The sequence below is a fragment of the Thunnus maccoyii genome, chromosome 10 (genome assembly GCF_910596095.1).
Source record: "Thunnus maccoyii chromosome 10, fThuMac1.1, whole genome shotgun sequence".
Taxonomy (NCBI): Eukaryota; Metazoa; Chordata; class Actinopteri; order Scombriformes; family Scombridae; genus Thunnus; species Thunnus maccoyii.
The window spans coordinates 13,846,948-13,859,411 of NC_056542.1; the positions used below are offsets into that span (position 1 = coordinate 13,846,948).

General features: G+C 39.3%; 1 protein-coding gene across 1 annotated transcript; it reads right to left on the bottom strand.

Moving 5' to 3' along the window:
• Window positions 1–492: 492 nt before the first annotated feature.
• si:ch73-86n18.1 (uncharacterized protein LOC564061 homolog) lies at window positions 493–12,403 on the bottom strand. The gene is given in 15 exon segments (XM_042423644.1): window positions 493–579; window positions 582–704; window positions 1,115–1,166; window positions 1,434–1,447; window positions 1,906–1,925; window positions 2,297–2,325; window positions 2,492–2,539; window positions 2,541–2,599; window positions 2,601–2,638; window positions 2,723–2,828; window positions 2,831–2,862; window positions 5,786–5,896; window positions 11,173–11,215; window positions 11,217–11,276; window positions 12,398–12,403. Coding segments are annotated over 15 exon segments (828 nt in total).
• Window positions 12,404–12,464: the final 61 nt, after the last annotated feature.

Genomic DNA, 12,464 nt, shown 5'->3' on the forward strand with positions numbered 1-12,464 from the left:
TCAGTTTTTGGACTTTTTCTCTGATCTTTGATTTTTGGTGAAATATTGGATCAGTTGAACATTTATTGAAATGAAACCCAGTGACAAGTTTAGAGGGAAAAATCACTATTTGGTGGAGCTGTTAACAACTCATAGACATCTGAAATGTGACCCCGACTACACACTGCTTTTTGTAAGACATCAAAAGCCAAAAAGGTTGGAAACCACTGGTTTCATCTTTAATAATGTGTTGTATTTTTAAAGCTTGTTATATTATCCATTGTGTCAAATCTTCATCTGAAAAGTAACTGAAGCTGTCAAATAAATGTAGTGGAGTAGAAAGTACAGTATTTCCCTCTGAAATGTAATGGAATGGAGTTTACTTACTTTCAGAAAGTTCCATGTTGGAGGGAGATTCAGAAGTGTAAATTGTTATGCACAACAACACAAATCTGAAGGAAGAAAATCACTTAAAAACAGAATCCACATTGCTTAGCCTGGTCTTATATGTATTTACCAGACTTTCCAGCTGTGCAGTATTTTCAGTTGTGTGGAGATTCTCTTTAATTGAATGGCATCCATCTGGCAGATATGTTTGTACAGTATATGTGATCACAAGGGACATCAAACCATGTCTTTGAATGGCAGTCTAAGGTGGCACAGTCCTCGCCATGTTCTCCTCCTGACTGATGGTTACCTGGCTCTGAGCTCCACTGATCCCAGTAGACAGAGGGAGACAGGAAGGTGTCATGGATAGGGTAAACTATAAATAAAAACTGTGAACATTTCTGACAAATGTGAAAAACAAGCTCTCCTCACCCTAGCTCTGGGTTTACTGATGAATTAATTATATTTTTTTGGCTCTCAAAATTGTGATCATAGGTTTTGATTCAGGAATGGACAGCGTCTGTCTTCAAAAAATGAATTTTACACTTATTGCCATGCTGTAAATGTTACTTTGCACCTATTGTATATCTCACTTCTTAGGTTATATCTAAGGTTATAACATTTCCTCCCGGACAATTTTCCCCAGTATCATCAATATTTAAAGTGTTAAATAAATGCAGGATTGTTAATAGACAAACAAATTAAAAAATGAATAATTGAATGCATTAGATATTAAAATGAGATTATACTTGTGTTGCAGTATTGTGTTGTCCAACCATCTCCAGTTTCCATCATTCTCTCTCTCTTAACCACTACAAGATCTAGCCAAAATAATAAAAATAATAAAGTTTATTTATATTGTACTTTTCAAAACCAGCAATTACAAAGTGCTGTACAAGCCAGACACAAAAGGAACAAAGGACAGAATAAATGATCAAATACACACATATTCCCACATATATATTATTAAAAACAAATATAAATAAATCAGTGAATAAAGATTATAAGAAAGCTTTATGATAAAAGTGAGTTTTGAGAAGCGGCTTAAAAGAAGGTGTTGAATTTACAAGTCTGAGATTCTCTGGCAGGTTATTCCTGACAGAAAAGGATCTGGCTCCTTTAGTCCTGTGTTTGCAAAAATGTCCTCATCCCCAAGGTCTAAAACTCAAATTGGTCTCCACAAAGATAGATGTATCAGTATATATACAAAAACACACACTCATCCCTGACATAATGCATCCCCAGCCCTTAACCCCATAAAGACCTACATACACAACATAAACCTAATCCCAATCTTAACTCTAGGACTACGTGTTAGCGAGGAATGGACTAAATGTCCTCACTTAAGACGAAAAGCTAAAACTAGTCCTCACAAAGGTACACACAAGTGCACAAACACACACTTTCTTATTATCAGGTTTCTACACCGGGAAGGATCATCACTTGCTACAGTAAAACAAACTCACATCGTAAACACTTTAAGGCCCAAAGTGGGATTTTTTGAATTTATACATTTAAGGGAAATTTTACAAACAGTACCAGCCAAAAGTTTGGACACACTTTTTAATTGAAGTGAATGGGAAAGTGTGTCCAAACTTTTGACTGGTACTGTACATAATATGCCTTTATTATGCATGCTGGCTCATTGTCACACTGTCATAGCTGACTGGGACATTTGAATAGAACAGAGCCATCGTTAATGTTATTAGTAACACCTGACAAGTCAAAATGTCTGCTGTGAAGAAAGCCCTGTCAACCTAAATCTAACCTCGAATCTCAAACTATGCCTTTGCAAGAGTAAACACCAGATAAAGTGACCTTGGCTTTCAAAGATGCATTTATGTTCCCCCATCAGTGCACGCGCACACATACACACACACACACACACACACACACACACACACACACACACACACACACACACACACACACCCACCCTTGTGTCTTTAGTTTTCCTCTCTTGCAGACAGCACACAGTAACAGGCCCAATTAAGGGGAATGAGGAACACCTGTGCTGGTCAGCAGGGCTCCGCAGACTAAGTGCTATTTTCCATCTATGCAGTTTGTGGATAAATTGTGGTCATTTCAGTGCCTGTATAACCACACTACACACACATGCACATACAAACTCTCATGCTGCTGCTTGCTGTGCAGTATGGTAAGATGATTTCCCATCTCTGCTTTCCAGCCAGTCCAGCTTGTCCTTGCTGAAGTAGTAACACTGATCCCCAACAGTGGAGCCATCCCTCTGGACACTCCCTACACCGCTTGACTGTCAATGAGGGGAAGATGAGATAAAAAGATGAGGGGAGCATTAAATGAAGATCATGCACATGTTTGATCTACATCCTGTCACCTGTCTTTGAGCAGTGCTGTCCCAGGGCGGTGCAGTCCTCCTCACAGAGCCGGATGTAACATCTCTGCTCAGAGTTCCGTTTCAAAACCACAGACGCATGCAGAGGCCAGGGGGGACACCTGGTGCCTGCCTGCCAATCACTGATGATAGAGTGAGTCTGTGAGGATGTACAGTGGTACTTTGGGCTAAATCAGTCCAGAGGAAAGTAATTGGCTGGGCATTTGGTTTCTATGGAAAAATAAGTGAGGAAATGTGAACGCTTCTTGTTGGAGACACTATTTAATTTACATGATGTAATACAAAAAGGACCAGATGAATATATATATTGTGTTGAATGTATAATAATAAAATAAAGACTTTTAGGAGGACACCTAGCTACATGTTCTCTTCCTGTTTTCAACAACTGCCCTCACCACGACAACCACAACACAATTGGTCTGAACCAAATTGCGTGTTGATCCATCTAATAGTTGTTGACATATTTCAGTCAAAACCACAAATGTCAACCTCATGGTGGCACTAGATGAAAAGTCAGGGGATCACTAATGTCAGAAGGATTCATCCTCTGTTGAGATATTTCAGTGTGGATCAAAGCGGTGGACTAACCGACAGAGCGACATAGCATCCCTAGAGCCACGCTGCCAGCTTGGCTAAAAACTAATTTAATTTTCATACTGTTGTGTTTTCTCATCCACCACTAGCTTCTCCCCCGTCAAACATATGATGCTCTTTGGTTCAGTCTGTGAATCTCTCTAAGATTTTATTGCTGCTGTCGCTGGAATAATTTAGTTTATAGCTCCCTTGTGGCTGCAAGAAATGATCATTTACAATGTGAACTTACTGTGGTTTCATTGCCAGATATTTCCCACATTTAAGTTTCCTCTTTTTACATTGTCACTTCCTCTGTGCCTAACAAAAAAAATAAAACATATTTCAGTAATGCTTCATAAGAAGACATTTCGCAAAAAGTTCACAGTGTTTTCTGTTGATTCTCCGTAAGCTGAAACTAAAGAGAAATGGTCATTTACAGTATGAACTTACTGTGGTTTACTGTGGTACCACATTTTAGTTTCCTCTTTTTACATTGTCACTTCCTCTGTTCCTATTAAAAATATTTCTGTAATGCTTCATAAGAAGACTAACATATGTACTGTGAAACTGATCATAAATAAAGATAACAGACATACATTTATGTGACTTTTATTTCAACATACTGGCATGATGACATCATATAGACACAAACAATATGTCAGAATGAGTTGGAAACATGACAAAGCATTTTTGCACTGGTCAGGTTCAGAAGAACTTAAAGTCAATCTTACTGTCCTTTACTTCATTTCACATAATATTCATAGTGTTTTCCGTCAATTACCTGTAAGTTGAAAGTGTCACTGTGGTTAGTGAATCACGTCAGAAATAGTGGGTATTATGAAAATTAGCTAATGACATTAACATTTCCTGGAAAGAGTACCAATACCACAAAACAGGTGCAGGTGCTGTGGTTAAGTGTGGTTCATTTCATAACATATTACACAACTGCTGTGAACAGTATTTTAAAATTGTGCTTACAGACTGAGTAGATGTTGGCAACAGCAGCTGAGAAATCAACCCCTGGTCCACTTACTCGCTTGTTCTTGTGCTTTCCACTATATGACATGGCCCTCAGCAGCAAATTGAGTTTTCTCACTTACCTTAGAAGCGTAGATGCATGTCCAGAATAAGTAAGAGTACCTTGAGTCGAGACTGTTTTGTCAGCTGCTGTTTCCAACGTCAAACTAAACTTTCAAGTCAACGTGGATGAGAAGTCCAAGAAGTCCTCAAAATCTTGGAAAGTTTGAACATTTGCTGTTACTGAGCAACTGAGCAAACTCAGTAAACTCTCAAAGTGTTTGATCAGATGTTAAAATGTGCATAGATTTCAAACAAAAGCATTTACAGTGCACCTAATAGAGCGAGAAAAAATATTTCTTCCTGAGTAAAGTGAAAATATTTGTATTACCAGTGAGGTTGGGTATCTTTAAAAAAACTACAATATCAGTACCAATACCAGTACCCTTAAAGTAATACCGATACCAATAGAGTACTTAATTCGATACCCATATTGTGAATGGAAGCAATCAGTTGTGTAAAATGCCACCGCTCCTCCTTATCACCACAGACTGTATGGGTTGTAGCTACTGCAGTAGTGGGCCAATCACATGTCGCATTAAATCGAGGAATGCTTGCGGTGCAGCCAATCACCGCAAGCATTCTTCAAAACCATAGAAATAGTCTCTTTTTTTTTAGATCTGGGTACAAAAAGGATCAAAAGCAGGTATCATCTGAATGGAGAGGTTTCAATAATACTTGGTACTGGGTTATTTCGGTTGATACTTTAAAGGTATCGAGTACCGATGCTCAGCCGTAATTACCAGCTATCAGTCACTACACTGTGATACAGTACATAATGTGTGTGCCTCCTATGCCATATTCATAACATCAAATTAAATCTACATCTTAAAATGTTACAGATTCAGAATAGAAAGTGTTAGACATTTTGTTTTATTTCCTTCTCTTGTTGCAACATGTGCGAGTCATCATTTTCAGATCCTAAAATTGTACTCAATAGCCTCTGTGTGAGTGTGTATGAATATATGAATGTATGTGTGTGTATGTGTGTGTGCGTGTGAGGAAGAAGGCTGGCAGTGGTAATAGATCAAGCACGTACAGCCCCAGTGGTGTTTGTTTTAAATGAGAGAGTTTCCTCACAAGCACATTATCAGGCTGAGCTGCCAGAGACGGTTGGCCCTGCAGGAGAAATATTTCACAATTATGGACTTTTGTGCTTTTTCTATTACATGACCCTCACTGGACTGGAGAGTGCGCTTTATCTTTTTTATTGCCAATTATAGGTGTCCAAAGGCACACTGAGCTGAAATAAAGAGAGAGAATAATCAGCAGGAGTGAGAAATAGACTCAGACTTACAGACAGAGAGACAGACAGGCAGATATATGTAGCATACACACTGAGAGTGGAGGGCAGGAAACATAGGAGGAGGTGGGTAAGACAGCGTTTATACTTACAGAGCACAGTGAGGATAATATTGGCACAGACAGAGGCCAAAAAGCCAATACGCATCAGGAGAGCAGGCCGACTCCTCAAATACTGAATGCCCCGCTTCAGTCCCTGGGAGCCTGATTAGACACAAAAACAGTCCACAGCATGGTACCTGTCAATTCACCATTTTTAATCCTGTGGTGTGGCACTGAGTGCAGACTTTGAGGAGCCTGTAGAGCAGAGCCATTTGACCAGAATTTAGCTTCACAACATTTCCTATTCTCAAAAGATCTTCTACTGAAAGTTACGCCAAGTGGATATTCTTTTTATTTGAATCTCAGACTATTACATATGCATACTAATACAAGGAATATGGATGACATACACCAACGTGTTGGTTTCACATGCTTTTAACGGTGGTGGAAGAAGTATTTATATCTTTTACTTGAGGAGAAGTAGCAATACCACGTTGTAAATATACACTATTACAAAAAAAGTCCTGTATTCAAAATCAAAAAGTAAAACCAACCACAAATGTGTCAGAAAAATGTACATTAATATCAAAAGTAAAGGTGCTCATTATGCAGAATGGCTCCTGTAGTGTTACATTATTATATATCATAACATCCAAGAGTCAAAGATTTATTTGTTACATACTCACATTTTCAATATGGGCAGTGAAATGTGGGATGTGATTTTATTAAATAAATTAACATCAAATATTATTATTGTCATGATCAACTCCTCAGTCACTCTCCTCCAGCCCACCGGAGACCCTCAGCCTTTTCTCCCTGTTATGTTGAGACTGGATTGTGTTGGAAAAGGTAGATTTGAGTTGAATCTTTGAAAGACTATCTGGCATGATGTTATTTAAGTTGCCTTTGTTAGTGAGTCTGTCTTTGTTTTGTTTCTACTCAGTCTTGGTTATTTGGAGAGTTTTTTTAGTTTCCTGTTTCTTACAGAGAAGTTGTAATGTTGCTTCTGTATTTGAGTTGTATTCATGTGTATTCTGTGGTGGTTCAATGCTTGTCAGTTTATTATGAAGAGGATTGTGTTTTTTTGGGGTTTTGGGATTTTCTGCTATGTATTTTCCCTCCTTTGCCCATCTACACACCTGCCCTGCATCACGCCTCGTTAGCCCTCCCCTGCTCTGTGTTTTCCCCACACCTGCTCTGTATCAGCCTCGTCAGTCCTGCCTTGCTCCCCGTGTTTCCCCCCCAGCCAGTCGGCTCCCTGTCTGTTCTCCTGTTTCGTCAGCCCGCTCCCCTCTCCTGAGCTTCTCCCCCCATCTCCCCACCTGCACCTCATCTCCTTGTTAGTTCAGTTTGTATTTTAGCCCTGGTTTTCAGTTCAGTCTTTGTTGAATCCTTTGTTCGGTTTGTTCTGCTCGTCCTGTATTCTGTTTTGATCAGCCAGCTTTTGTTTTTGTCTGCACAATCCCAGAATAAAGAAGTTTCTTCAGATTTGCTCTGCTTGCTGTATTCTTCCTGCATTTGGGTCAGTTTCCTGCTACTCCTCCTGACAATTATTGATGCATTAACATGTATGCAGCATTTTAATGTAGCTGGTGGAGGTGGAGCTCATCTAAGTTACGCAACGACTGGGTAGTTTAATCTTTAATAATGTATTATATTCTATAAGCTGTTTGTGTGTAAAATCTTGTAAATGAACTATAGATGTCACATCTAGAGAGGCAGTGGTGGAAAGTAAACTTATGCAGATACATACTTAAGTACAACTTATGTACATACTTAACAAACATACCTTATATCATTCACACAGTAAAACAACATAAATCGATAAACACCCCACAGCTTATAAAACCAGTAAAATAATATTGCACTAGTATTGTGCATTGTACCAGAATATTGCAAGTTCAACATAAAACCAATAACTTAAGTATTGCACATGCCAATGTAGACCAACTGTAAACTGCTCTGTAACCATGTAGTGTTACACCAACACAGCATTTAACTGCTGCTGTTTAAAATCTTAATGGATGATGAGACAAATTAGTTTTTATAACGGTTTAGTCTGCATTTTAGTACTCTAAACCATCGGCCAGTATGCAAGGCAAGTTTATTTGTTTAGCACATTTCAACAACAAGGCAATACAAAGTGCTTTCCATAAAACTTAAAAGGCATCAAGACAGAACATAAAAAGCAACACAAGGCAATATAAAAAGACATTAAATACAAGTGTTAAATTGGAAATAAAAATAAGCTAAAATTGAATAAGACAGATAAAACAGGAGAATAAGTTACAGTGCAGTGTAAGATACTAAAAAAAGCCTCAAATTTCATTTAATAAAGCCAACTACAAACAGAAAAATCTTCAGCCTTGATTTAAAAGAACTGAGAGGTGCAGCAGACCTGCAGTTTCACCAGAAGGTAAACGCTCCTATTCAGAATGAAGAATGTTTGAGGGATCATTAATTATTTGCTGTGCCTCTCTAAGCACAGACTTCTCATACTTAAGTTTTATGCGGTTTATTCTTCACTATACATTTTAGAGGGACTCCACTGCATTTATTTGCCAGAGAGATAGAGATATTTGCTTTTTACTTTGCAGATTAAATTCTCTAAACACTTTAAAGAGTAAATGAAATGTATTGTAAGGTAAATTAAACAACCAAACTCTATATAAAATAGGTAGATATATCTCCAACTGTTAGGAGTAGTGGAGCAGATGAATCCAAATAAAGGAGAGAGGAGACAGGACAGCAAAGGATCCAACAAACCTAAACTGAAAACCAGGATTTAAATACAAACCAAACTGATGAGGGGAAAAGGTGCAGGTGGAACAGGAGAACAGGAAAGGAGCTGATTGGCTGGGGAAGACCCAGGGATCAGGGGAGGGTAAACAAGACTGATGCAGGGTGGGTGTGGAGGGAAAAGCAGGCTGGGAACACAGGAGGAAAAACACAGAGCAAATAGAAAACCAAAAACCCAGAAACAAGCCCATCTAACAATATACATGAGTAAACTTAAATACACAAGTACAGTATAACCTGCAGTCTCTCTTATACACAATTTCATGATGATGCAGTTCTTCAAAACATGGCACCCAGAGGCTGTAAATGCAAATTATTCAAATACAAATGTTAACAAGCCTGCTGTATACAGTGCTGCTTGAATGTTTGTGAACCCTTTAGAATTTGCTCTATTTCTGCATAAATATGACCTGAAACATTATCAGATTTCCATTCAAGTCCTAAAACTAGATAAAAAGACACCAGTTAAACAAATGAGACAAAAACCTTACATTTGTTTGTTTATTTATTGAGAAAAATGACCCAATGTTACATATTTGTGAGTTGCAAAAGTATATGAACCTCTAGGATTATCAATTCATTTGAAGGGGAAATTAGAGTCAGATGTTTCAATCAATGGGATGACAATCACGTGTGAGTCTGGGAGGACCTGCCTTATTTAAAGAAGAGAATTCTGGGTCTTCACTGTCAAACTCTGAGCTTCACAACACAGGTTTGTGGTAGTGTATCATGGCTCAAACAAAGGATATTTCTGAGGATCTTAGAAGTAGAGTTGTTGATACTCACCAGGCTGGAAAGGGTTACAAAACCATTTCTAAAGAATTTAGACTCCACCAGTCGACTGTCAGGCAGATTGTGTACAAATTGAAGACATCCAACACCATTGTTACCCTCCCCAGGAGTGGTCGAACAACACAAATCACACTGAGAGCAGATGTATAATACTCTGGAAGACCACGAGGGACCCCAGGGTAACGTCTAGGAAACTAAAGGCCTCTCATACAATGGCTACAGTCAATGTTCATTAGTCCACCATCAGGAGAACATTGAACATCAATGGTGTGCATAGTAGAGTTGCAAGGAGAAACCCACTACTCTCCAAAAAGCTGCCGTCTACGGTTCGCTAAAGACCACATGGATAAGCCAGAAGGTGATTAGAACAATGTTCTGTGGATGGATGAGACCAAAATTAATCTTTTTGGCTTGAATGAGAAGTATTATGTTTGGCAAGAAGCAAACGTTGCATTCCAGCATAAGAATGATGCCATGGTTTGGGCCTGCTTTGCTGCCTCTGGACCAAGACGGCTTGCAGTCATTGAAGGAGCTATGGGTTCTGAATTGTACCAGCACATTATACAGGAAAATGTCAAGGTATCTGTCTGTGAACTGAAGTTCAACAGAAAGTGTGTCATGCAGTAAGACAACGACCCTAAACACACAAGTAGTTCTACCAAAGAATGGTTAAAGCAGAAGAAAGATAATGTTTTGGAATGGCCGAGTCAAAGTCCTGACCTTAATCCTAAAGAAATGCTGTGGAAGGACCTGAAGCACGCAGTTCATGCAAAGAAGCCCACCAACATATGTCTCATTTGTTTAATTGGGTTCACTTTATCTAGTTTTAGACCCGTGTAGGTATCTGATCATGTTTTAGTTCATATTAATGCAGAAATACAGAAAATTCTGAAGGGTTCACAAACTTTTAAGCAGCACTGTAAATTGCCGCATCTCAGACGTCTAACTATGTGTGTTAAACTCCTGAGTCATATTTCACAACTAGTGTGAAAGCAAACTTCAATTTCCTGTACAAGGGTCTTCTCCCACTCAGTCCAGTTCAACAAACAGGGAAAAAGTCCAAGAGCATCTAATGGTGGGACATAGAGCCAGACTGGGACAGAACCACAACACCAACACAACCAGCCACAATATTAAAATGCTGCTTAATGCAACAGTAATAATAATCCAATAATATAATATATAATAATTTCACACTGAGAGGTTTAATTCTGCTGCAGAATCAGTACTTTTGATACTTTAAGTAGATTTTGCTGATAATGCTTATGTACATTTACTTATTTGAAGGCCGAGCCTTCGCGGTCCTTCACAGTCCTGTTGCCCCCCCCCCCCCCCCCCCCCCCCCCCCCCCCTTTCCCTCTTTCTTTCTCTCTCTCAACCCAACCGGTCAAAGCAGATGGCCGCCCACCAAGAGCTGGGTTCTGCTTGAGGTTTCTACCCGTTAAAGGGGAGTTTTTCCTTCCCACTGTCGCCAAGTGCTTGCTCATGGGGGAATTGTTGGGTCTCTGTAAATTAAAGAGTATGGTCTTGACCTGCTCTATGTGAAAAGTGCCCTGAGATGACTTTTCTTGTGATTTGGCGCTATCAAAAAATAAAGATTGATTGATTGATTATTTTGAAAGCAGAACTGTTACTTGTAATGTAGTTTTTTTTTTAGTTCTTTACATTTTGGTATTACTACTTCTGTCACCCCTGTGTGTAGTAAAGTACAAGTACATTTCTCTCTGAAATGCAGTGAAGTAAGTAGAATATCATAGAAGAACAGGCATGTCATACTTGAGTAAATGTACTTAGTTATGTTTCACCACTGGCTCTTACACGACATTTCTCTTAAACACCTAATATACCACTTCTGTGTTTGAGGACGGATCTGTTCCCTCCAGGTTGTGGTCTCCTCTGTGATCTCCTGCAGGCTGGAGTAGTTTTCTTTGTCCTCCTTGCCCGTAGTGTCCTTGTTAACACACTTTCTCGCTTTGTCTCTCTTATACTATACCTCCTCTGGTCCCTAAAGGCTTTCGTATCTCCGTACACACAGCAGCAATATTTCTCCTTGAAATTAAATTTGTCCCTGCTTGGTTGATTTATCGAGGCACGTCCCTCTGCCTACACCACTGCTGCAGTGTTAATCAAATGTGTTCAGAGAAGTACTGCGGTGTTAAACTATGATTTAGCTTCAACTAAATAATTTGTCTGTGTTTTCTTGAGGAAAGGAGACTCTGATAATCCAAACTGGGGGGTTTTCTCCTCAGTTTTGTTGGCTCTGTGTGATGTATTCCTGCTTGTTTCTGTGGTGTTTTACTGTCAACTTGCCCCTCGTTGCATAATCCCAGTAGCTTCCTCGCTCCCTAACGCTGTTAAGAGAGAAGCACTGATACTGGATATGACAGATGTGTGATAGATGACACAGCACATTATGTGGGCGTGAGAGTCAGAACCAAGAGAACAGCAAGTACCTTCAACTTCCTGACATTAATTAAAAAAATTAAAATTGGAAGTGCGACAAGGTTGTGATGGGAAAGCAGGTGGGAGCTGTGTGCGTGGTGTGTGTGTGTGTGTGTGTGTGTGTGTACTGTAGTAAAGAAAGAAGAAAGTAAGAAGAAAGTGCACTGATTCAGGTGATGAGAATCTGTGATGATGTGCAACCGCAAAATTCAGCTCACTAGTCACTGAAAAGGACACTGAGATAAACACAAAATACTCCTCCTCTGCTTTAATTAATATGGTTTGCATAACAAACCCCCCCAATGAAGTGAAATAGCTGACAATGGCTGTGGGAGTAAGGTGCCAACAAAAAAAATTAATAAATGGGACATATACCAAAAAAGAAAAAAAAAATGTTGACAGCCTGCTGGAGCAACAGGGAGGGCATCTGGTGTGTGTGTGGTGTAGAGGTGATATTGTTGCAGCTGCTCTACTAACGAAGAGAATACAAATAACTCATCAGACACACACATACACACATACATACACTGTGCTGATCAATGATGAGTCATACATTTTAGGCCTCCACCTTTCCATTCTAGGAAAAAGTGGCACACAGGGTGGCAACTTTAATGGTAAATAACGCCCAACCTGCATGCCGGAGCTCCAGTGGAGCCATCATCAAATGTTTGTTTATCTAATCCAATATGGCAGGTCA